Raw genomic sequence first — 27258 nt, forward strand, 5'->3', positions numbered from 1 at the left:
AGGGTGAGAGTAGCTCCATCCTGTCGGAGAATGGCTGGGGCAATTCCAGCAAGGACGGGCAGGTACGACTCGGGGGTGGTTTTCAGACAGGCAGCTACTATCTGGAGGGCGCCGTTGATGGTGCTATCTTATCTAGGTCACAGGTGGACCTCTGCTCCTGGCAGAGGCAAAGTGTTCAGCTACAAGTAGGACAAGAGTTTGCATAAATATGTGAAGGGTCTGGGGGGAAGCTCCCCAAGTTGAACCTGCCAGGCAGTGGCTGAGCGAGACCCTTCCTGTTAACCTGGCCTTCATTTCATCCAGGTTTTGTTTATAGGACTGGCTATCCTATCTGAGCCGACTCTGGACTTCTTCATCTGTTTTCCTCTCTCCAGTCATCGTCTGGAATGACTCATTTCACCCAGAGAGGAATGCTCTATAACCAACATGTCCAACATTAAAGGGTCACCTGTTTGTTCACAGCATTAATAACCTTTACTGACTGTTTTTATTTCAAACATGCTCCTTTCACTTCCTGATTCAGTCACACGGAACCAGCAGCAGACATGTTCTGGCTGTTGGGTCTCTGGATTTTCAACAACTCTGTTAAAGAAGAACTTAGTGGTTCTTAACTTTTGATATTAGTTCCAGAGTGTGGGATTAATTGAACATTGTGTGTTAATATACAGCAGAATTGTTTGCTACCATGTGGGTGTGTCTGTCAATCGGGGCTAAAGAGGAGGCCCACCTCAAACCCAGCTCTTCTATAGGAAGTGAGCTGATGAGAGCAGGAGTTTGATTGGTTGAAATTATGAAGAAAGTCAAAGTAATTTAAGAGAATAATTTGACAATCTGGAAGACTGAGATGATTGGCTAATTTGAATTAAGAAGGCGGGGTCTGGAGTGTATATAAGAGGACTGCCGTTTTGAGAACTGTTGTGATGGCTAGAAAATAATAAACCAACTTTGTTTGCTGTACAGCAAAGTCAGAGTAATGTTCCTTTTTTTCCACACTACACCTTGCAGTGTATCAAACTCTTAAGAAATGTAATTTCTACCAAAACCAGTGATAGAACTGGTTAGTGGTGTTGGACTATTCTGAACACAACTGTAATGAGATCCAGTCTAGCTGAACTCACCTTCGCCTGAAGGTTAGCCATTGATTGCTCAAAGGTTTTTGGCGGCGCCCGCTGGTGGTTACAGAGAATAGCAACCGCTCTATTTGCCCTGTTGTAGGACAGCAGTTTTCCTGCCACATTGTCCGACTCTGGAGGAGGAAGAAGAAGAATTTGTAATAATAAATTCAACTGAAGATGCATGCTCAGCTAAAATCATACACAGCAGCTTCTTTGATAACATTACACTAGCATCTCTTGTGCTGTTGATCATGTTACATAATGGTCTATTCTAGAACGCATACAGCCACACATGCTTCACTGTACACACACGCAGTTTTTGAATTGTTTTGTTTGACTTTATGACTTCAGGTTTCTATTAAGTTGATCCATTTCTCCTGGGCTCCTCTAACAGTTCCTTCAGCCAAGCCTCAGCATGAATATGAGCTCCAGTAGCCATCCAGAAATGAGACAAGTATGCCACTTCTATCACTGAACTGATATGAGTAGAAGAGCCAGTCAATGGGACCCTGATAAGAGGTGGGCTGAGGTGCACAATTCTGACAACAGTGATAATCTGCCCTGGCAGGAGCAGAAAAAGCTGACTGACAGTAAGATGTCTAGAAGAAAGCTAAAAATAAAGGTCTGAGGTGTGAAAGTTTGAATGATGGCAGGAGCTGTGATAATGAGCTGAAGAGTTTGCTTTCAGAGCTCTGTTTATGATAGAGCTTTTCTTGTAGGATTACCCTGTTTAACAGTAATGAATGTGCTACTTACCGTTGGTGAGCTCTTTGAGCTGCTGTTGCAGGGTGATGGAGGCGTTGTATGTCCTGAAGACCTTCGCAGTCAGACCAGGCATTAAGGAGCTCAAATGTTTGTTCAAAAGGGATGTCTGAAACGAAGACAAATGGGCAGGAGATGAACCAAACACACATCTATCTGAAAGCCATCAGACCAATATATTCTCAACCACCAGGTGGCAGTGTGGTCATGTGCTCCTGGAGAGTTGGGTTTGAATTATAGCAAATAACCATAAACTTTTTTAAGTTAGAGCACAACGATTAAGAAAAATCCCAGTAAATTTAATAATGAAGGACTTACAGGAAGTTGGTTTTATGCCTATTAGTGACGTCAAAATGACAGAGAACCAGACAGTAAACAGTGCAACAGAAACAGGTGGGAAAGAAAAGCAAAAAGGCTCACTGCACACTTTAAATGATGTGGTAGAACCCATCATTTTATTCTAGTAAATTTGTCGATGTAAACCCAAATCAACAACAGATATCAGTGCAGTTCAGTTTAAATCCCAGTTAATTCACTAATTCAATCCTATCATGAGCAGACACAGTTAAGCTTAATCGGCTTTATTTGCCAAGTTTGCGGAAACCAGATATTTACATACACTGTCTGTGGAGACTTGTGGAAGTCCACCAGTTCTCTTCATCGTGGCGGATGTTTTTAACTTTCCCCTGAGGTGTCCGAGTTGTTGCTTTAAACTACCTCGAATTAATGTTGCCTTTAATTAATATAAAGGCTCTGAAACAGAATCTCAGGAAACCATGACGACATTATCTGGGCTTTCACCACATCGTTTAAAGGAATAATCAGTGTTTGTAAACTTCTGAATCTAAACAAAATGTTCAAAAACATCTTTCCCTCTCCTGTAATATAAATAAATGATTTCATAAATCATTCAAATGTTTGTAACAGTCTGATATGTCGAGACTCCACAATAAAACCTGTTGTTTGCATTCATACATGTATAAATGACACAGGCATTCAGGTTCTGGGGACCATATAGGTACAAATCATGTCTGCTCAGCTAATGAGCTACAAAACTACCCCAGCAATGCTAATGGGAGAGTCTGGCAGTCCAAGGGGCAGGCATGGTGGATCTCAGACCTGCCACTCTCCTTGACACGGTGTCATATGTGTGCAGAGTATAGCAGAGTGTGTGTGTGTGTGTGTGTGTGTGTGTGATACATTTCATCTAGTGGGGATTTATAAGCAGAGTGATTCCTGATGTTTCCACTCCCCATCAATAATACAGCAGAAAACAAGCTGAATATTCTCTACCATAAGGGACATTGTGGACATTCAGCCAGTTTATTGGAGAGAAATGAATTGCCTATATTCTAAAGTTATTAACATTATGTCACATTATAGGACAAAGCTAAAGATCTTCTAAGCGTAAGGAATACGAGCAGGGGGGTAGATTAACACTGCTGCAGCTAGAAATGGTTCAAGAACATGCAGAGGTTAAACTAGAACTGATAGGAGGTCTTCAGTAGGTCTAACGCTGCAGGCGTCTGGAGGAGGAAAGGATCAGTGCACGCAGGTCATGGCTAATTACTGTGCAGCCTCCTACTGATGAGCACTGATTTCTGTCAAATGTTACTTGGTACAATCAGACATTTATTACAATCCCAGGAGTTCTGGGCATGTGGGCACCATTAAAAATAAAATATACTTTAAAAAGTTGTAAAAATCATTTCCAGCAGCTCTGATCTGCCTTTTTCACACCATCTACAATTGAAAACCAAGTTATGAAGAGGCTCTCCTTCGTTCTGCAACACACACACCTACACTGCAGGTCATATTTCCATCCAAATGTGCAAATCGTAACAATTTAGAGGATCTAAAAATGGAACATGCAAACTGAAGCATCTTCCTCTGAACATCACACAACCATCTTGATAGATGCAGTCAGATGGAGCGATAAGGATGAAACTCAGAAGGAAAGCCAGTCAAACAACTACTCCCCAATGCTCTACACAAATCATTCATATATAAATAAAATCACCAATTATCATTGAACTATCAGTGTGTTCAGTAGCACTGTAGCAAAAAACTGGACGGCCTCAGGAGGATATTATTTTTCAAGTGAAATCCATACAAATTCTACCAATAAAACATCAAGACTGTGTTGGTTGGACGTTCAATGCTCTCTGTGCCCTCACTGGACGAGAAGCTAAAGCTCATGGTGGGACAGTGATGAAGGAGCAGAGTCAGAAAATGTGGCTTAATCATATTTAAGATTTGGTTATGATATCACAGGTCCATGTTTAAGTTATTTGAAGCCCTGCTTTTATTTGCTACATTTTACAACACTGATTAAATCAAACTGATGAAAACTCAAACCTGTCACCAAGCTTGGCTGTGAACAGCTGCAAACATCATGCTCCAACCTTCTAAACTCCTTCTGTAAGGCTTTAAAGGATCTACATGCCAGACTGTGATGTCATGTGGAGGATGGTGAAGCTACACACTGAAACACTGCAGCTGCCTGGTTAAAAACTCTCCTCTGGTGCTTTATGCATTTTAGGTTGGAAAATAAACGGAAACATGCATTTTTATAACTGGTGTCCTTGTAGATGTCAGATGATTTCTCTCTGTGGGTGAGCGCTTCATCAGTAGCGCAGAGTGATGAAGGAGAAAGGAGACGGAAAGACAATGACTGCTCACACACAGAACCCAGACGTTTTGCCGAACCGGACTGATTCGGCCGCATTATTTTCTTCATCGTAACGTTCATTAATCTTTCTGCAAGAAAGTTCTTTGGACTTGAAATTCGGCTCTGTCTGTAGAAGCAAACATCCAAACGTCTTCCCGGCTCAGAAGAAGCCCTCCAAGGCAGGCAGCCACCGTGTTGGAGCCACGGCTGCGGATCCTTTCTGGCCAACAGAGAGAAAGCCAAGAGACGGGACAGAACCTGAGTCCTGAAGGTAAACAGCATCTGACCCCCCCGTAAGGCTGAAGACAGGCAGGCAACTGACCTCCAGACCTTCCTCTGGTTGAAATCTTCCAAACCTTCCCTCAGACCTTTATAGAGATACGGTCAAACTGATAAAAGGTAAACCTGATCATTAACTCTCCAAATTAGATTTTATGTTGCTTTCCATCTTTTTTTTTAATGAGACAAGATTTTTATTACATTCACCTTTAGCTGGACTAGCCGACTGTTCCAACCTTCTGCATGGTCTAGCTACCTGCAGCTACAGATGCAGTGGAGTGGAGTGGATGGGGGAGAATCCATCTACCCAGCATGTTCCCTGTACATTTTCCCCCTCAGTTTCATTTTTATCTGCCAGAGTCCATCCTCTGGCTCTTTTGAAACTCCATTCCTGCTTTAAGTCTCTCTGCTTCTAATATTCTCGCTCTTCTCCTCACTTCCCGTTAACTTCTTTAAGTCCTTTCATCTCTCCACACCAACAACTCATCCTCATCTCATCTCCTGCACCTGGCAATTTAGTCCCTGCTTTTTGCTTTACCACAGCTTTTTGTCCATAGAAAAGATAGAAAATGTAATTCTATTTAGCTTTCTCCATCTTCTCTTTACACACCTCAGAAGTTTCTCACACATTTTACACAGCAGCAACAGAAGCCCTCTGCACAAAGCAGCAATTATTCAAAACTCCTTTCAGCCTTTTTCTTCTAGACCCGTTTACCAGTTCATTGATTTCATCATTGATGTTTTGGAGGTTCTGAAGCAGTTGGATCCACATAAATTAAAGAAAGGGAAGCGGAAACGATGAGACTCACGTTTAGACGATCAAAGAGTTCATCTCCAGGATCCTTGTTCTCCATGAAAAGTTTAAGATTCTTAAAAACCTGAAAACACAAAACATATTCAAAAGTTTGAGTCTTCATCTGAACTAAATATAAACATTTTTGAAAGTGGGTGGCTATGAAGAAAGAAAATACTTCAGGTGTTTTCAAGAATTTAACAAAAAACATGTCTGAAGTTAAAGTTTGTCACATCTTATGTAACAAAGTTAGTAAGCATTCAGGAGGCTTCATCTGTCCTTACAGCCATGCAGGAGAACTAAAGATCATCAGGTAACCAAAATCATCTGTGAAACCTGGAAGACAACAATGAGGAGCTACAGGTGCATTTTTAGAGAAAACTAACAGGTCTTCACTGATGGCTGTCTGAGAGTTTATGTCCAGGTCACAGGTCACAGTCATGTTCATAGGGTAGAGGAGAAATATTTCACAGTTTTGGTCAATGACATTTTCTATGATGAAAACAAAACATTATACATTGTATATTAAGGAGAAAAGGGAGAAAGAAGGTCAGCATAACATCCACATTGATTGGCAGATTATTCCAAAAGACTGTTGGAAATGTACATCTTCATTGATATATAGGGAATTTGCCTGGAAGAATGTTACACGCTTCTTTAAAACACCAGCCCACAGGGCCACAAATGCTGATAAATCATGCTGGAGGTCATGTGGGTCAAAACAAGCGGATCATTTTTATGTCTTTTGGAACTGTCCCAAGTTACTTTCTTACTCAGGCAAACTTTAAACTTTAAAACAATGTTTCTGGCCAAACGACCAAGCTGTGTAAAAAGGTTCTATAAAATATATATGTTTAACATAATGCTAACTGCTAGCAAAAAAACAATAACCCAGAAATGGAGGACTGCTGAGAGACCTTCACCTGATGACCAGATAAATGTGATTGGGGGCGTGCGCCAGATGGAGGAACTGACTTTTGTATTGAAAATGGAGCAGGACAGGTTTGAAGAGTGTTGGACACCCTGGAGGACTTTCATGGACAATGGATCTGAAACTAGCCAATGATAAGGTGACACCCATTGTTCTTTAGCTACTCAGTATTTTTGACACAGTTTGTCTTACTGTATTAGAGTGATACTTTAAAAAAAAGAAGTATATAAGTAGGTACCGAATATTGGACAACTACATCAAGTAATCCGACAGAAGACTGAACTAAGACCTGAGGAATTTAGACGCCAAGTCAACACCTCAAACTTCTTGTTGTGGTCCTTGAACCATTCCTGAGCTATTATTATTTCTGGGCAGATTGGCAGTGACGTCTGCTGAGTCAGCCCACAGCCATCGAAGACTACTGTGTGCATGCCCATCAGTGCTGAGGAACGTTGTACCTGTCAAGGTCACTTCCAGATGATTGGCAGAGTCCAAGGTTTCTCAGATGGTCCCATGTGTTCCCTTGGTAACCAACAAACCCACTTGATGTAAAAGAACACAGGATTCATCAGACCAGGCTCTGTGGTCCATTTATGTCCATTGTTGGAGCTTTCTGCACAAGACAGCGGCCAACGGGCACCCAGGCTGGTCTGCAGTGCCATACACAACAAGCGGTCATGCACCATGTATTCAGACACCTCTCTAGAAGAACCAGGATTAACGTTTGGTGAACTGGATCGGATCACACAGGCCAGGCTTCACTTCCAACCTACATCAATGAGCCTTGAGCACCCATGATCCTAACTTGGAGCAGTTTTGATGGCAATTGACCACTCCACAGCAGGATCAAATCAACAAGAGCTGGAGTTCTGGACATGCTCTGACCCATTTGTCACAATAGGACTCCTGTCAATCCTGCCCATATCCTTAACGCCAACTACTTTGTATGCTTCCATCAGATCACCTTTGAAGACTAACTTGCTTCCTGATGCATACCCCACCCTCTAAGAAAAGCCATGAGGAAGACAAACACTTCACCTCTCCGTGGTCATAATGCTGTGCCTGATCATGTGCATACTAGCACTGATTCTTGAATAGTCCAATTAAAAATGTCGATTAAACACCTGGCAGTAAAGTGGTGCAAAGAAACCACACGATGGCAGTAATATAAAGTTTTTGCCCATCCACATCTTTGCTGTTTTTATGTTGAGGAAGCTAAATTTAACTCAACATCTCACATCTTATCTTAATTTTAATTGGAAAGGACCAAAAAGTGAAAACTATTATACATGAAAAAAATGAATCCTTGAGAAGGAAAATTAGGAAAGGCATGTCAACAGGCTTTGCTCCAGTAATGAGTGCGTTTCAAGTAGCAGGACTTGTGATAAATAGCCTGAATTAACCTCAAACCTTGATTCAGATCACGTGGACTCAGTCATAAAACACTAAAAGAGCTAAATCATCAAGGATTGCAGACACCAACACAGAGATGTAAGTGTTTCACTCTTAGTGCCAACCCACACACACACAGCAAGTTCTGGCTTTTAAACAAAGACCTGCAAGCCACTGATCAATATGTATTCAGTCGGCAGGTTTAGAGAGATACGGTGCAATTACTTATCGACAGTTCATTCTTCATCTTATTGTTACTTACTTACACAGGACTCGATCCATACATTACAGCTGACATACATTATTGGTGGTTACCTTATGACCATTTATGTCCTTTTCTAATATACTCACCTAGAAACTGAGGACACCCTCAAAGCCAGTGTGCTTTTCTGACATATTAGGATATATGGATATTAAATATTAGTTTTAACAATACTATCAGAGTATTCTGACAAAAAACTGGAAATAAATATTTAAACTTGGTAAAAATGCTATTAACATGCAGTTTCTGGTGAAGAATAAATTAGGACACCCCCAAATGTATTCCCACTTAGAACAGCAACAATCTCACTCAGGTGTATCACAGCAGGTGGACATGATGAGGACATCAATGCTCAGCAATATGAAGGAGGTTTGTCGTGTGTGAACCTCAGACTGCTCCTGACTGTGGAAGTGAGAGTGAACACCATGGTGAGGTCCAAAGATCTGGCTGAGGCATCGTCTGAGTCTGGTGAAGGGATTTAAGGAGGTCTCAGAAGAACCTGAACTTGGCAGTTCTACTGTAGGGAAAACAGTCCAACAGTGGAAGACATTTTAAACAACTGCTAACATGTTCAGGTCCGAGTGTTCCTCCTCAAGCTCCTCCTAAAAGGAGACAACAAGAGGCAAATTTAACTTTTATTGGAGGTATAAAAAACATGAAGCTCAGACTAGTTTACCAGAGAGAACAAAGACCAGGACTTCTGGAATAATGTTCTTTGGACAGATGAGTCTAAAACTCAATTATTTGCATGCAGAATGGAAAGTCATTGGCCTAGTCAAAGCCCAGATCTTCATCTCATTGAGATGCTGTGGAATAACTTGAAATTAGAAACCTCTCAAATATCTAACAGCTAGAATGAGGAGTGGAGCAAACTTCTTTAGACTGAAGTTGGAGATGATGGATGGAGACAAGAAGCTCCTCACTAAAGATATTTCAGCCTAAGGGGGAAGACTAGCAAGATAATGAGTTTTCTCAGTAAGATAACTTTGGAGTTTTTTGTTTTAATGATTAAAAGAAGCTTATTTTTCTGCCGTTTATTAAATGTCTTTTCCAGGAATAAAAGAAAAACATCAGTCTGACCCCCCCCCCCCCCCCCCCCTCTCTCTCATGTCACAAAATAAAATAAAATAAATGAAATAATCAGAGATGTCATGATGTTAACACAGCCATCCTTCTTTATAAGACTCTGTCACTAACTTCATCACAACCGAGTCAGATGTTGAGGCAACGCTGAGGTCAGCCTGTAATGCAGATGTTGTCTGCAACAATCCTCAGATAAATGGAACGAGCAACATCTCTGTACAGAAACATCTGAGTTGTAACTGGATGGTTGATGTTTCTTACCCTATCCAGCAGTGCTGTTAAGGGTTGGGCTGATTGGTACATTAGTTTTAAGGATTTTAAAGAGCTAAATAGGTAAGAAATTGAAACTCCATCATTAGATTTTTGTTGTATTTTATTCCAAGTGACATTTAGCAGCAATCACACTGATTTGCCAGGGAATTGATGATGCTAAAATATGCAGAGACTAATACATTCTAGCTAATGTGATTCTTTTGAATGCACTCATTTGAATAATTATATGTTCTGCCAAGAAACAAAACACTTTGGCTGTCAGGTGTTAACATTTCTGTCCCCATCTCTGGAACAGAAGATAGAACGGGCCGACACCAACCGAGGGGTTATGGATCTACATATGCAACAAGCAGGCACACAAAAAGGACTGCTGTTTAGGAGGTTAGAATTAAATAAAAACAGTAAAGAAATGATTAAAAACAAGCAATAAAACTGGAAAAAATAAATTTAACAATGTTCCTGTTAAAATGCAGTTAAACAAATACAACTTTACAGTGTGGTTTTCTGCCGAGTATTAAGTGGGCAAACCAGGGACAGCCAGCATCAGGCCAGAGGTGCTTGTGGACAGGCACTCATCCAGCCATCCACCGTGGATATGTGGCTTCTGTCAGGCTGTACAGCTCGTCTCAGTCCCTCCTCCCAGCGGTGTTTGAGAAATTATACAAATGGTTTTATTTACAGTATTATAGTTTTTTATATCTATGAACATAAAAATTCTTTTAAATGGTTAATTAATGCACCAGAATAAAATTACAAACCAATCCTAAAGCAAACAAACTTTTAAGAAGTCAGGAAAATGAAAACTAAAAATGTTCAGTAATTCACAGTGGAGACAGTAGATTAACCTTCAGGCTCCATCTTTACAGCTCTATGCTTCACTGTGTCAAGGTTGCTAGGCAACAGACGTTACACTCAGGTAAGGATAGAAACAGCTGGTGAAGGTTAGACCGTCCAAATTCACGGCCAATCACTTCCGGATTTTGTGGTCATGGAAGGACCCGGTCCATGTAGACCGGGTCCTTCAAAGGATGCAGCACCTGAAGTTCAACAGAGACATGGTGTCCTTTATCTTTCAGCCTTCAGACTGATTTATGATTTGTAAACAGTAAAATTATATTTAGGTTCGACCCGCTCCGGCCATTGTGGCCCTTAATATTATTATAGTGGCTCTTGAGGTTTATTAACGACCTCTTGGAAAACCTCCTCCTTTCTCCTGGTCCCACGGCCAATCAGTGAACAGCAGTCTGTTCACGTCGCATGTGGTCCCTACTCCACCGCGGTCGGACCTGCTCAGGAGCAGGGACCAAACAACTAGGTACCGTTACAGAAAGAAAAATTCCCAGAAGGGACCCAGGAGGCCAAAAAAAATTAAATGCATCATAAACAAAACCTGCAGAAAGGATTATTTCTGAATATGCTGCTTTTATTTCAAAGCAAATCCTTTCATTCGCACCATTGGCAGCTCATGCTAAAAAGAGTACGGCTGATAAACAAGGAATTAATAAGATTGGAAAAGACTGTTTAGAATAACTGTTGGTTATTTCCAGCCTCCAGGATAGAGTCTCACTGTAATAAAAGCCTGACCCAGATGACAGAAAATCACAGCGTGCTGGAAAATATTACGGTCCAGTTCTCCAATCTCACAAACCTACTTTTCCCAGTAGTGACTGTACATGAATTTATACCGAACATTTGTTGGGTTTGGGCTCAGTGCCGTTTGAAACCTGAACACATGCGGAACGTTTGTGTGTGGAACTAAAGGACAAATAGCTACGTTTCACCGTGCAGCTTTAAAAAGCAGTTCCAGCTACAGACATTGAAACTGACAAATATTTAAAAACTGTATGATTATATTTCAGCACAGTCTTCCTTATAGGTAGTTTTACTGTTGTATAAACCATCTATCTGTCTATACCCACTTATCTTTTATTAACTGATCAAATCAACCTAAATATCCACTCAGTTCTGAACCAGCCACGTTTTAAAATGCTACGACCTACTGATAGAAATCTGATTATTTTTAGAAAATGACTGTTGGATAAAGTACAAAATGTGGTGGAAGGTCAAACCCTCATGGGAACGTGGAGCTTAGCATTTAATGTGGGAATCTTCAGGCTCTCCATGATGCACCACAAGATGGAGCTGTGTAAAATTTCCTGATGTTTATCTTGTTATTACAATATTTCAGCTTCCTTTTCCACAGCTTGGATATGTTCTCTCTGTGTTTTCCGGTTCTGGCCCAGGGTGCAGCTGGTATTTGTTGCTGGCTTTGTTCATCATAACCGTCTTAGGTCAAAAATGATCATTAATACGATCAAGTTCAATTCGGTATCCTCCATGTCCTCATCTTGATGTACTCAAGACTTTATTCCAACCCCTACCAGAACCAAACATTGAGATGAAAGTCTGGCCCAGTCAAGTTGTAATTTATTACTTATTTTCCATCGCACGCTAAGTTAAATTGTTTGGAGTTTTTGTAGATTTCAAGAAACACTCCAAACAAGTGTAGATGCCTTAAGAACCTTTAATAACTGTTAAAAACCCAATGGAAAGGTGTGATATGGTTCAGACAAGGAATTCTGGTGATAAGTCATGACACTTGTTTAAATTAGAGAGACTAGTTCAGTTAAAAACATTAAAAGTCATTGAAAGACAGTTCATCATCAAACATTTGATGAATAATTCTCTTCATCTCAAAAACAATCATAAATACGAATGTGAACCATGACACAAAAGATTGGCCCATCCCTGACTAAACTAATAAAAGAACCACAGTAGCTGGACTCCAAGCCTCAGCTTCCGGGCTGAGCTGAGCTTTGGGCTGTTACCACGGATTAAGTGACTGTCCCTGCAGATACTGGCCCATATTCAAAGATCAAAATCTAAATTCGGATGTAATGAATTTGTTTCGTGTTCAAAAGGATCTACCGGTGAATGTTCTGCAGATGTTTTCAGGTGAAAACGCATCAGAGGAAGAGCGCACCTTCTTGATGACCGGCACCTTGTTGTAGTAGCGAATGGAGTCTTTACCCAGGAAGTCGAACTCCACCACACACTCGTTAGCATCCAGTTGTTCATGTAGGATGATGTGCTCGACACGAAGAGAGCAGCAGCCAACTGTATCCGCTGTCTCTCCCTCCTCTTTCTCATTTCCAGCTCTCAGGGCCAGCTGTTTCAGAACAAGATTTACAGTTTAACTTCTACAGGAAACCCAGAAGGAGAATCAAGTCTGCCAGATTAGAAGCACGTTGAAATAATCTGGTCTAATGTAACAAATGGCACAGAATCAAGAACAGAGCAAAGTTGTGGATTTTTTAACATGATCCAAAACTGTTGTGAAATTTAGACCAGAACAGTTTATTTTCCCTCTGTTGCGAAATGACTTGAATGCATACCTTGTCTATGAAGTACAGGGCCACAGCTCTCTGCCTGGTGACCATCTGTTTAGACTTGAGATCCTGGAGGTACTCGTTACGGATGCTGTCCACACATGACTTCAGCTTCCGAGCAACCTCATATTTCTCCCAGTCCTTCTCGCCCTGCATTTTTAGTTTGATGAGAAGGGAAACAAAATGAGAGATAAGATAAGAGAGTGGGACAGATGAGAATACAGGATAATAAATGGAAGCCAGGGTGGAGGAAGAGACAGACATAAACAAACAGGCAACACCATGATAATGAAAAGAAATTTGTTGAAAAGCTACAAATTAGAAACATTCTATATGATAATCATATCACGAAGGCAGATTGAAACAGAGACTAAAACTTTAATAAAATTCTTATTGCATACAGTTTACTACTGCTTATCAAATGTAACCCAGTAACCATTAAAGCCATCCTCGGTGAACATAATGGAGATTAACGGCTGAGAAACAACCTTTCCCCATGAAAGACTGATCTGATTGAGAGGAACTAAGAACATGTTTATTTGCTCATTTTCAGAGAAAATCTGCATCTACAAACAGTCACTTGCAAAGGTAATATCACCCCTGCTAAATGCAACCATTACTTAGTTTCATTTTATATAATAAACCAACATGAATTATTATTATGGAGAACCCTGAGCATCCTCTTCATCAGACTGTCCTACAACAACAGAGTGTCTTCAGTCAGAGGCTTCTTCAGATCTGCTGTAAGACGGAGCGCTACAGGAGATCCTTCCTGCCCACAGCCATCAGCATCTACAACGACTCTTTGAAGAAACCTTCATAATATGAGCTACAACAACATTTAATTTCCCTTTGGGATTAATAAAGTATTTTTGAATTGAATGAAGTAGTGCATTACTGTGAAGTGATTTTACAAATGTAATGCAGGTTATCAGCCCCGTTCACTCTGATTCCCTTAAATAAAATCCAATGCAACCAACTGTCCTCAGAAGACACGCAATTATTCAACTACATCCGAGTGTAATTTAAGTCTCAGCCAGGTTCTAATGTTGGAGAACATTACAGAACCAACAGCATCATGGGACACATTGGACAGCGAGGGGTTAATGTTGTAGAGAAGTTTAAAGCTGGGTTAGATCATTAAGCTGAGAAGCAGCCACCAGTCCAATGATAACTCTGGGGGAGCTGCAGCTCGGGTGGGAGAATCTCCTTGTAGGGCCTTTGTGGCTGAATGACGAGAAGAAATTCATTGTTGAAAAAAAGGGACATAAAGTTCTGTTTACAAACCATGCAGGAGTCACTGCAAACATGTAGAAGAATGTGTTCTGCTCAGATGAAACCAAATTTTACTTTCAGACCGACAAGCACAACACTGCATTTGGACAACGTCTACCACCCTATGCATGAAGCAGTTGCAGAACAGGAGAGCTGATTCAGTGACGGACTGCTGCATCCTAGGTGCACAAAGGAGCGTTATCACATAGCTTTCCTCCCAGCAGCTGTTTATAACCATCACTGCTCCCAACAAACTCAAATATTTATACCCCTGCTGTTTTTTGCAGTCTTTTCCATTTCTTGTAACTAGTCTGTTTTTATGCACAAACACATTTTTTTAAATAATTTTTTAATCTGATTATGCCAATTATCATAACTGTACATTCATTTGTTCTTATGTTGTAAATTTGCCCCAACTGTGCAGTCTTGTTTTCTTACTTTGTTTTGACATTTTTAGCTTTGTGTAAATCTGCATGTTTCCATTTGTCCGTCACTTTGCCGCTGGTCCATCTGAAATTCCCCACTGTGGGAAAATAAAGGTAATTTCTATTCTGTTCTTCTATTCATATTACCCTGAAAACATCATCTGCACAGAAAAACACAGTGGAGGGCAATAATTTTGTTACTTCCCCTTCACAAATTGAATCTCTTGTTCATAGTGTTACTTCATCATTGCGTGATGCATTAGACAATGCAGCCCCCTTGAAAAAGAAGGTAATTATTCATAGGAGGCTAGCTCCTTGGTTTAATTCAGAGCTGCATACTTTAAAGCATTATGTTAGAAAATTGGAGAGAAAATGGCGCTCTACACACCTAGAGGATTCCTACTTAATCTGGAAAAATAGCCTACTGTTGTATAAAAAGACACTTTACCAAGCTAGAACAGCTTATTTCTCATCATTAATAGAAGAGAACAAGAATAATCCTAGGTTTCTCTTTAGTACAGTTGCTAAACTTACACAGAGTCATAGCTCTGTTGAGCCATCCATTCTCTTAGCTCTTAGCAGTCATGACTTTATGGGATTCTTCTTAAATAAAATTGATTCTATTAAAAACAAAATCTTTGACATACTCCTGAAGATGATTACTTCATCCTCAGCAAGTGAGACAACATTGGAAATAACTGTAGAACCTGATTTGTGTTTGGACTGTTCTGATCCAGTGAAGCTTCCTGAGTTATCAGAAATATTAGCTTAATCTAAACCTTCAACTTGTATGTTAGACCCAATCCCAACCAAATTATTTAAGGAAGGAACAGCGCTAGGCTGGTTTAAATATTATTTGTCTGACAGATTCCAGTTTGTTCATGTAAATGATAAATCATCTTTAAACTCCAGGGTTAATTGTGGAGTACCACAGGGTTCAGTACTTGGGCCAATTCTATTTACTATATATATGCTTCCAATAGGTCAAATTATCAGGCAGCATAGAATAAATTTTCACTGTTACGCTGATGATACTCAGCTTTTTCTGCCTACTGCTCTGGAATTTTTGGACATTCTGGTCAAAGGTGCGCTCACCTTTGTTCACGCGGTGAAACGCGCTCACTTCCCAACAAAATTGAGAAACTACAACTGCTGTTGGGGAAAAACAGGGACTTTTATTCATCGGCAGTTTTGTGCTTCACGGAGACGTGGCTGTGTGGATTAATACCGGACTCTGCGCTGCAGCTGGCAGGATTCCAGCTCTACAGAGCGGACAGAGACACGGAACTCTCCGGCAAAGCGAAAGGTGGAGGAATCTGTTTTTACCTCAACAGTGGTTGGTGCAACGACGTGACAGTGATTCAGCAGCACTGTTCTCCAGACCTGGAATCCTTCATCATAAACTGTAAGCCTTTCTATTCCCCCCGTGAGTTCGCTTCGTTCATCCTGGTCGGTGTTTACATCCCGCCGCAAGCTAACGTGCAGGTCGCACAGCGCATGCTCGCCGACCAGATACTGAGTGTGGAGCGGACCAACCCGGACTCCTTAGTTATCGTCGTTGGTGACTTTAACAAAGGTAATCTCACCCACGAACTCCCCAAATATAGACAGTTTATAAAATGTCCGACCAGAGAGGACAACATTCTGGATCACTGTTACACCACCATCAGAGACGCTTATCACGCCGTCCCACGTGCTGCACTGGGCCAATCCGACCACATCATGGTCCACCTGATTCCTGCATACAGGCAGAAACTAAAGCTCTGCAAACCTGTTGTGAGGACGACAAGGAAGTGGAGCAGTGAGGCTGTGGAGAATCTCCAGGCGTGTTTAGGCTGTACAGACTGGGATGTGTTCAGGACTACTACCAACAGTCTGGACGAGTACACAGAGGCAGTGACTTCCTACATCAGCTTCTGTGAGGACAGCTGTGTACCATCATACACCAGGGTGAGTTACAACAACGACAAACCCTGGTTCACAGCTAAACTCAGAAGGTTAAGACTGGATAAGGAAAAGGCCTTCAGGAGCGGGGACAAAGACATATACAGAGAGGCAAAGTACAAGTTTGGCAAGGCAGTGAAAGAGGCCAAACGACTGTACTCTGAGAAGCTCCAAAACCAGTTCTCAGCCAACGACTCTGCGTCTGTCTGGAAAGGGCTCAAGCAAATCACCAACTACAAGCCGAAAGCCCCCCACTCCATCAACGACCGACGCCTCGCCAACGACCTGAACGAGTTCTACTGCCGCTTTGAAAGACAAAGAGACAGTCCTGCAACCATCTCCCACGGCGCCCCCCAACAGCTGCAGCCACAATCCACCACCCCCACCTCCCCAACCTTAAGAGGGTTCTTGGCACCTCCAACCCCCACCCTGAAGTTCCCCCCCACCAGCCCCCTACCCACGCCGAGGACGGCTCTTTCCATCCAGGAGAGGGACGTCAACAAACTCTTCAGGAGACAGAACCCCCGGAAAGCTGCTGGTCCGGATTCTGTCTCACCAGCCAGCCTGAAGCACTGCGCTGATCAGCTGTCTCCAGTCTTCACAGACATTTTTAACACCTCACTGGAGACATGTCATGTGCCAGCCTGCTTCAAGTCCTCCACCATCGTCCCTGTTCCCAAGAAGCCAAGGACCACAGGGCTTAATGACTTCAGACCCGTCGCCCTGACCTCTGTGGTGATGAAGTCCTTTGAGCGCCTTGTGCTCTCACACCTAAAAGACATCACCGACCCCCTCCTGGACCCCCTGCAGTTTGCCTACAGAGCCAACAGGTCTGTACAGGTCCTTCTCAAAATATTAGCATATTGTGATAAAGTTCATTATTTTCCATAATGTCATGATGAAAATTTAACATTCATATATTTTAGATTCATTGCACACTAACTGAAATATTTCAGGTCTTTTATTGTCTTAATACGGATGATTTTGGCATACAGCTCATGAAAACCCAAAATTCCTATCTCACAAAATTAGCATATTTTATCCGACCAATAAAAGAAAAGTGTTTTTAATACAAAAAACGTCAACCTTCAAATAATCATGTACAGTTATGCACTCAATACTTGGTCGGGAATCCTTTGGCAGAAATGACTGCTTCAATGCGGCGTGGCATGGAGGCAATCAGCCTGTGGCACTGCTGAGGTCTTATGGAGGCCCAGGATGCTTCGATAGCAGCCTTTAGCTCATCCAGAGTGTTGGGTCTTGAGTCTCTCAACGTTCTCTTCACAATATCCCACAGATTCTCTATGGGGTTCAGGTCAGGAGAGTTGGCAGGCCAATTGAGCACAGTGATACCATGGTCAGTAAACCATTTACCAGTGGTTTTGGCACTGTGAGCAGGTGCCAGGTCGTGCTGAAAAATGAAATCTTCATCTCCATAAAGCTTTTCAGCAGATGGAAGCATGAAGTGCTCCAAAATCTCCTGATAGCTAGCTGCATTGACCCTGCCCTTGATAAAACACAGTGGACCAACACCAGCAGCTGACACGGCACCCCAGACCATCACTGACTGTGGGTACTTGACACTGGACTTCTGGCATTTTGGCATTTCCTTCTCCCCAGTCTTCCTCTAGACTCTGGCACCTTGATTTCTGAATGACATGCAGAATTTGCTTTCATCCGAAAAAAGTACTTTGGACCACTGAGCAACAGTCCAGTGCTGCTTCTCTGTAGCCCAGGTCAGGCGCTTCTGCCGCTGTTTCTGGTTCAAAAGTGGCTTGACCTGGGGAATGCGGCACCTGTAGACCATTTCCTGCACACGCCTGTGCACGGTGGCTCTGGATGTTTCTACTCCAGACTCAGTCCACTGCTTCCGCAGGTCCCCCAAGGTCTGGAATCGGCCCTTCTCCACAATCTTCCTCAGGGTCCGGTCACCTCTTCTCGTTGTGCAGCGTTTTCTGCCACACTTTTTCCTTCCCACAGACTTCCCACTGAGGTGCCTTGATACAGCACTCTGGGAACAGCCTATTCGTTCAGAAATGTCTTTCTGTGTCTTACCCTCTTGCTTGAGACCCTTTTAATGATATGCTAATTTTGTGAGATAGGAATTTTGGGTTTTCATGAGCTGTATGCCAAAATCATCCGTATTAAGACAATAAAAGACCTGAAATATTTCAGTTAGTGTGCAATGAATCTAAAATATATGAATGTTAAATGTTCATCATGACATTATGGAAAATAATGAACTTTATCACAATATGCTAATTTTTTGAGAAGGACCTGTAGATGATGCAGTCAACCTAGCCCTTCACTTCCTCCTCCGGCACCTGGACTCCACAGGAACCTACGCCAGGATCCTGTTTGTGGATTTCAGCTCTGCCTTCAACACCATCGTCCCAGTTCTGCTACAGGAGAAGCTCTCCCAGCTAAGTGTGCCCGACTCCACCTGCAGGTGGATCACTGACTTCCTGTCTGACAGGAAGCAGCGCGTGAGGCTGGGTAAGTACGTCTCTGACTCCCTGACCATCAGCACCGGTTGCCCCCAAGGCTGTGTTCTCTCTCCTCTGCTCTTCTCCCTGTACACCAACAGCTGCACCTCCAGTCACCAGTCTGTCAAGCTTCTGAAGTTTGCGGACGACACCACCCTGATCGGACTCATCTCTGATGGTGACGAGTCTGCGTACAGATGGGAAGTGGACCATCTGTTGGACTGGTGCAGCCAGAACAACCTTGAGCTCAACGCTCTAAAGACAGTGGAGATGGTTGTGGACTTCAGGCAGAACCCAGCCACACCTGCCCCCATCACCCTCTGTGACTCCACAATTGACACTGTGGAATCTTTCCGCTTCCTGGGAACCATCATCTCCCAGGATCTCAAGTGGGAGCCAAACATCAGCTCCCTCATCAAGAAAGCCCAGCAGAGGATGTTCTTCCTGCGGCAGCTGAAGAAATTCAACCTGCCAAAGACTATGATGGTGCACTTCTACACAGCCATCATTGAGTCCATCCTCACCTCCTCCATCACCATCTGGTACGCCGCTGCTACAGCCAAGGATAAGGGCAGGCTGCAGCGTGTCATTCGGTCTGCTGAGAAGGTGATTGGCTGCAGTCTACTGTCGCTCCAGGAACTGTACACCTCCAGGACCCTGAAGAGGGCAGGGAAGATTCTGGCTGATCCCTCCCACCCCGGTCACAGACTCTTTGAGACTCTCCCCTCTGGCAGGAGGCTGCGGTCCATCCGGACCAAAACCTCACGCCACAAGAACAGTTTTTTCCCATCTGCCACCAGCCTGGTTAACAAAGCCCAGAAACCACCCTGACACTCTCCCTTTCCCCCACACCCCCCCTTTTTTTTTGCTGACAGGACACCTGTAACCTGTAACTCTATGTGTTACATTAACGCTCAGCTTGGACTCCTGCTTTACTTGCACTGCTTTACTTGCACAATGATCACCTGCACTGTTGTATTGCTCTTGCATCTTATACTGCTCTATATTTACTCTCACTCACTTAAAACTGTGCACATATATTTATATTATATTGTAGATATGTTTATACTGTTTAATTTGTATTGTATTGCACCGACTACGCCAAAACAAATTCCTTGTATGTCCAAAAACGTACTTGGCAATAAAGCTTTTCTGATTCTGATTTACTTATCCATAAATCCTGATGAACCCAACCAGTTAGATAGACTCCAAGCATGTCTTGAAGATATAAAAACTTGGATGACTTTAAATTTTCTGCTTCTAAATTCAGACAAGACAGAAGTTGTCTTTGGACCGGAGTCTTTAAAAAAGAAACTGCTTAGTCAATCACTTAACCTGGATGGCATTAAATTTACCTCTGATAATAAAGTAAAAAACCTTGGTGTTAACTTTGACTAGGACATGTCATTTAAATCCCATGTTAAACATATTTCTAGATTTGATTCGTTACCCTTTCGAAATATTGCCAAAATTAGAAATATTCTGTCCAGGAGTGACGCTGAAAAACTAGTCCATGCATTTGTTACTTCAAGGCTGGACTATTGTAATTCTTTACTATCAGGATGTCCACAAAATGCTGCAGCAAGAGTTCTGAGGGAGCCTTCCTCCCTCCCTGTTGGTTGGAGTAAGGGGGAGTCAGGTTTAGCCTAAACCGGCTCAGTTATGGTTGAGGTGCAAACACACCCTCCATTTCTGCTACCTGTATGACCCCTTCTCTTTTCCAATGGTTATAATCAGTCTGACAGAGAGAGGTATCCTGATCCTTGTGGTTTTTAGTATAACAATGACCATCAGTGGGACCCTTTGTGAGGTTTCTTGAGACGCCATTGTTGTAAATAAGCGCCGTTTAACAAAATAATCTGAACTGAAACTATCTCTGTAGTTATGCTGCTATAGGCTTAGGCTGCTGGAGGACATAATGACCACTTTCACCCTCTTTGCTACATTCTCATACTACTCTCCAATTTTGCATTATTTGCTGTTATTTCAGCTTTTGACTTTGTTCTCTCTTTTCTCTTCCTAGAAGCTACACCTGGCCTGACTCTGTGTCTACCTGTGACACCTTTCTGGAGAGGGGCATCATCCGAGCTTCTGCTGGCAACAACTTAATGTTCACCCTCTACAGATGATCCACATAGCCCTGTCTTTCAGTGTTTAACCCTTTCTCTCTCCTAGACATGGCTACTGACTGAGCTTCTACTGTAACTAACTCTATGTTCTCTCTTTCAGACTCTAACCTTGAAAACTGGATCAGAGTTTATCTGTTCTTTCTTTCTAGATGAAACGACTAAAGGAGCTACATCCATTAACATTTACTTTTCCTTCCCATAGAAAGTACTCCTGGATCAGTGCTTCTTTGTTCTCTTTGTGTCTCTGCTCTGTTCTCTCAAACCTCCAGTCGGTCGTGGCAGATGGCCGCTCACACTGAGCCTGGTTCTGGTTCTGCTGGAGGTTTCTTCCTGTTAAAAGGGAGTTTTTCCTCTCCACTGTCGCTACATGCATGCTCAGTATGAGGGATTGCTGCAAAGTCAACACCAGTGACTGTCCACTGTCTCTACATGCTCATCCAGGAGGAGTGAATGCTGCAAGTCACTGACTGGATGCAATCTACTGGGTTTCCTTAGATAGAAAAACTTTAAATAACTGAATCTGACTGAACTGTTCAATGGTTACGATTCATTGGAATGTATGAACCTGACTGTTGTGAAGAACCTTGAGACGACATGTGTTGTGAATTGGTGCTATATAAATAAACTGAATTGAATTGAAACATGGAGATGACAGTATCATAATGTGGGGATGGACTTCTTTAGCAGAGATAAAGAAGCTGGGCAGAGCTGATGAGAAGATGGCTGGAACCACGTATAGGACATTATGTTGGAGGCTGCAGAAGACCTGAGGTGGAGGTTCACTGTCCAGCAGGACAACGACCCTAAACATACAGCCAGATACGAAAAAATAGTTTAGATTAAACTAGATTGATGTGTTAGAATGGCCTAGTCAAAGCCCAGACCTGAATCCAAAGTAGCTGGTGGCAAGTCTTGAAAACTGGTATTGTTTTGGTTCTCTACATGTTTAAAGCTGGAAGAGAAACCCCCAACAGCCTTGTAGCTGTAACCGCAGCAAAAGGTGGTTCTATAGAGTCTTGAATCAGGGGTGGAACATAAATGCAAGCCACTCTTAAAATTTTATTTGGGAATGTTTTTGAAAACTTCTTCTTTTCCCTCCACTTCCTTGTGTTGTTTTAAGACATTAAATTCTAATAAAATTAGTTGTAATATGATAAATGTACAGAAGTGTATGGGAGTTAAGTACTATTGCAAGGTACCGTAAGTGTCAGATGTCAAATTCCTGTCCTAAAGGGCTGGCGTCCTCCAACTTTTAGATGTGTCTTCCTGTCAACACACCTGAATCACATAATTAGCTGCATGAGGAGGTGATCCATTGATCCAAGGTGTATTAAAATCGTGACATCAAAAAGATGCAGGATACCAGACCCGAGGACTGGAGTTTAAAACGCCAATCCAGGCATGTTTATCTTCCAAGAAGGATTTTGGTATCAAAAGTGTAACAAACAGACTATACTAATCTCTCTAAAAATAAAGAATATCTAAATGTTTAAATTTAATTTAGCAAATATTGTTCACTCTTAAAATAGAAACAGAAACCTTCCATTTTCTCTCCCACCCAGTTAGGTTGAGTTGCTGCCAGTATTTATAGTATAATAATACAGATTGCTTTATTTACCCCCGCTAGCATCGGAGTGACTACCTTAAGCTTTGAGTTTGCATTGAGCATGATGTATTTTATGGAGCCTTGGATATTTTCAGTCCAGCTGGCCAGCCACGTCACCGTGTTGTCATGTCGTACTTCCTTCCAGCGGTGGCCAGCAGGGGGTACCGGTGTGCGGGAGTCTCTGCCAAAACACAGCATTAAGTCACAGTGATTGTTTAACTAACCTCGGCTTGCCTGGGTGGGCCAACAGCAGGGGTTCTGGATAATTAGGGGGAAGATCCAGACTGAAACTAGTGTGGATGAACATCATTTATGTAAGGAAGATCAACAGACACATGACAATAATAGAACTCACTTTAAATAACATTGGGCAAGTAGAAAATAACCTTCACTCCTGCTTTTTGTGGAGTAATTAAGTCAAAAGGAAACAAAACAGTAAACATTACAATAACTGCCCATTGCTACCTGCTCTTTTCTTTATTGGTTTCTGATGGCATCCCTTTCCAAATGATGTCAAGCACTGGAATACTGTGGTTATGGTCAAAAGCTGAAACCGTTTAATCACTGATCACAGCTTTCTTGAATAACTACAATGCTTTTGTATCTTCTCAATAATTCACTCCCTAATGGCAGAAAACATGGTCCTGTTATATTTAAAATAGAAATGACTTCCATCAATGAGTACAAGCAGGAGACAGTTCATAGGTTAACCATAGATGCTCATACTACTCCAGGCTAGCATTAACATCATACCATTTTTTTAAAAATATCAACACTTATATATGTAGATGTTGCTTTATTCACACAAAATACATGATTTAAGACATGTTTCCAATAAAATAAACTGCAGTTGAAGTTGTTTCAATCAAACCTCCCATAAACTCATTCTGCTCTCTTCTTCACTGCAAATATTTTTGCAAAACCTTTAACAACAGTAGCTGAAAGTAGCTAAAGATCAACCCAACCAGTAAAACTGGTTTCAGGGTAAATGGCCGTCATTTAAAATTTGTGGTCAACGCATCTTAAGCTTTAACTTTTTTACATAAAGTAACAAATTCATCAAAATAAATCAACTTAAAAACTTGAAAAACTAGCACAACCACAGAGTGATTATCCTTTCCTTAAGGCCGTGGTTCTCAATTATTTTCTATCATGCCCCCCCCCCCCCCCCTCCAAGTAGCAGACATTTTTTCATGCTCCCCCCCTTCCTGCTAAAAAGCAAGCAATGAGAAGACCCACGGCCAGGATACCTCAAGGGTATAAATGTTAAAGGGTATGAATACTTTTTAATATGCCATTTTTAATACAAATTGACACTCTTACATCATTTTATTTTCTTATTCCATCTGCCTTTCCGAAACAAACTTCTTGGTTGCATCACTAAACAACATAACCAACTCACTTGCCACAGTTGATGATAACATCTTCAGGTTGGATCCTTTTCTTCAGCATTCCCTGCTTGGGATGCTCGCCTCTTCCTCGGAACAGACCTGGAGGCTCAATCTTGAAATTTCCAATCCGTTCTTTGTGGTGATCCAGCAGGCAGTAGCCATATTCATCCACTATTTTTTGATTGGCTTCTTTTAGAGCCTACAACACAAATCAAACTGTGAGTCACTTGAAAAATGAACACTGGCCTTTCTCAAACACAATCCCAAAGATTATTCTAAAAGGAAGGAAATAGAAACGAGTGCGACCTTTTTCTCCTCTTTGCTCATGCTTTTCCTGGCCTCCACTCTGGCTTTATGCATTGCATGGATTTCTCTGAAGTCACACATCTCAAGATCTTTAATCAGAGACCTCTCTTTAGGGGTCATTTCCTAACAGCAAACAAATGTGTTATACTGGAATCAGCATACATTTTTTCACTTCAATTCAAACTTTATTACGGACTCGAAGTCCAATATATACAAAAGGACACACTCACAACAGACTATAATAAAAACAAACAAATTCAAAAGTCACTTTAAAAAGACAGTTGTACCAGTGTCACCACATCCTGGACTACGTCTGATACCAACTAGTGACAAAACAACTTGATTCACAAATAAAGCCGTACATAAGTTTACACACGTTGGCTTGCAGCGTGTTTCATCCTACTGAGACAAACAGCTCACTTGCACTGGTCCAACGAGGCCTCCTGAGAAGCTTTCTTTTTTATAATTGAACCAGAGATGGGCTGAGTACAGAATGATTTAAATAACATTATTTTCACATTATCTGTACAGGATCCAAACTTGCGTGCTAGTGTTTGGCTGAGCATATAATGTTCTACATTGTCTATTTATGTCTTCATCATCAGACAAATCCTCAGTTAATATATGCCCAAGATATTTTATTTTGTTAGTTACCTTCAACACTGTGTCTGACAGATAAAAATCTGGAAAGTTGTACTTTTATCCTCCTTATTTCTACATATCATCACCATACTATTCGCTGCATTGTATTGAAGGTCATGCTGCAGGCCACAGCCTTAAATATTAAGCAACTGTTGCAGCCCTGCAGTGCTCAGACTGAAAACCACCAGGTCATCTGCATCAAATGGTTTAAAACAAAATAGCCAACTGTGCATCAAGTATTACAGGCCTTAGGTCTTGTTGATAATTCTTCCAGATACAAATTTAAAAAAAAAAAGAGTAGGAGAAAATATACCCTCCATCTGACCCCATTGCCAACCTTAAATGGTGCAGATAACATTTCCCCATTTAACCTGCTTTACTTGATGAGCATACCAATAAGTTAAGATTCTTACAATAAAATTAGGTACACCCATTTGAATTAATTTCATGAACAATTTTCCATGATTTACTCCATCAAATGGTTTGGAAGCATCCAAGAATCACATAAAAACTGAGGAGCTTTGTGTCTTATATTTAGCTTTAAGAGCATATATAAACATATCTGTACCCAGCTGAACTTTAAAGCCAAACTGGCTATCTGAAGATACCACACATTTTTAGATTTTGTCCAGCAGAATTGTTTCAACAATTTTAGACACAATACTAGCCAACGCTATTGGTCTGTAATTCTCCAAGCTGCCAATTTTCCCAGCTTTATCTTTGACAACAGCGACTAACAAGACAGTTGGGATAGAGCCAGAATAAAAAAAGCTGTGAAGCAGATGGAGAGCAGAGGAGCTAACTTCACACTTGCTAATGTCATTCACACTATCAGAAACACTCTGTACACAATTAAATAGCCTCATGTAATGCTGCCATCACAGTAAATAACACGGACTGATCAATGCATATTGTGCAGCTCAGCTACACCTTCAGGGTTCTGCAATTAAAGACCTTCAAATGGATTTCCAGACCAGACCCAGATGTTTGTCAGTCTTACATGTAGTCTTACAGTCAATACAGTTCCAAGTTGGCTTGACATCTTTACACTCCAGAGCACAGAGAGCAGCAATACAGTAGCAGGGTCAAACATGGTGGTCACCATCAGGCCCACAATGCAGAAACGGTGCCAGTTTATTACTCCAGCTCCCCGTTATAAAATATCATAAGCAGTTTCTATCATTAGTTGTTGTCACCAAAAGAAGAAGTGTCAAACTTGAATGGAAAATATTTCTTACTGTTCTTCTAGATGACTAGCTCAAGTTCAAACTGAGGAAAGGGGATTTACGTAGCTTTAAACGTAGAATGGTTGTGGGTGCCAGACACACTGATCTGAGTATTTCGGAAGCTGCTGATCTGCTAGGATTTTTCACCCACCATCATGTCTTCCATCAATAGTTCAGCCTGTTGCTGGAGAAATGAAGTTATTTTCTGTGCACACTTTGTGTCCTTCAGTACTAACTGCGAATCATTTAAAGATGGTGGAACATGCAATCAACGAATCTGCAGTAACTATGTGATGCCATCATGTCAATATGTACCAAAAGCTCAGAGGACACGTTGGTAAATCTATAAAGAATTAGGGCAAGTTGTGGGCAGAGGTCCAATCCAGTACTATCAAAGTGTACCTAATGAAGTGGCCAGTGAGTGTAAGCATCTTCAGTAAGTGTAATAAGAAATTAAAGCTGCAAGCAGCCTTGAAGGCCCTCGCATCTCCGCGCAACTCTGCCTGTGCAGCGACCGCGGAGCCAGGCATCGCGTACTCCACGCTAGAGGATGACATGGGAGTGGATTTTCTCTCCTGTCCCATCCCACTCCCACAGAAAAATGTCTTGTCCCATCCCAATCCCAGGCCAGCATTAAAAAGAAAATCCTGTCCCGTCCCACTCCTGGTGAATAGACTCCCACTCCCATTTAGAACGACTCCCACTCTATGGGTCTTTTGGGTAAAATCTTGTGAGTTTTGGTTCATGGCAAAGTCCCATATTGCCCCGCCAAAAGTCTCCAGAATAATAATAAGAATTCTTGCAGTTTTTTGCTCGGGTCTAACTACAGAGCTGTTTAACGTGATAGGCGTTCCGTTTCTAATGATCTCCATGAATTG

At 41.8% G+C, this 27258-nt stretch overlaps 1 protein-coding gene across 2 annotated transcripts in view; it reads right to left on the bottom strand.

Annotated features, from left to right (window-relative positions):
- zgc:173742 (DNA topoisomerase I, mitochondrial) overlaps positions 1-27258 on the bottom strand; it is a 48857-nt gene that overhangs the window by 5285 nt on the left and 16314 nt on the right. For both annotated transcript variants that reach the window (XM_047383774.1, XM_047383783.1), the window contains exons 10-17: positions 24513-24635; positions 24218-24405; positions 22852-22996; positions 12957-13100; positions 12545-12730; positions 5637-5705; positions 1872-1986; positions 1119-1246 (exon numbers count right to left, since the gene is read on the bottom strand). In XM_047383774.1, coding sequence (XP_047239730.1) covers positions 1119-1246; positions 1872-1986; positions 5637-5705; positions 12545-12730; positions 12957-13100; positions 22852-22996; positions 24218-24405; positions 24513-24635 — 1098 coding nt within the window. The remainder of the gene's footprint in view (positions 1-1118; positions 1247-1871; positions 1987-5636; positions 5706-12544; positions 12731-12956; positions 13101-22851; positions 22997-24217; positions 24406-24512; positions 24636-27258) is intronic.

Source organism: Girardinichthys multiradiatus, chromosome 2 (assembly GCF_021462225.1).
Source record: "Girardinichthys multiradiatus isolate DD_20200921_A chromosome 2, DD_fGirMul_XY1, whole genome shotgun sequence".
In the NCBI taxonomy this organism is placed as follows: domain Eukaryota; kingdom Metazoa; phylum Chordata; class Actinopteri; order Cyprinodontiformes; family Goodeidae; genus Girardinichthys; species Girardinichthys multiradiatus.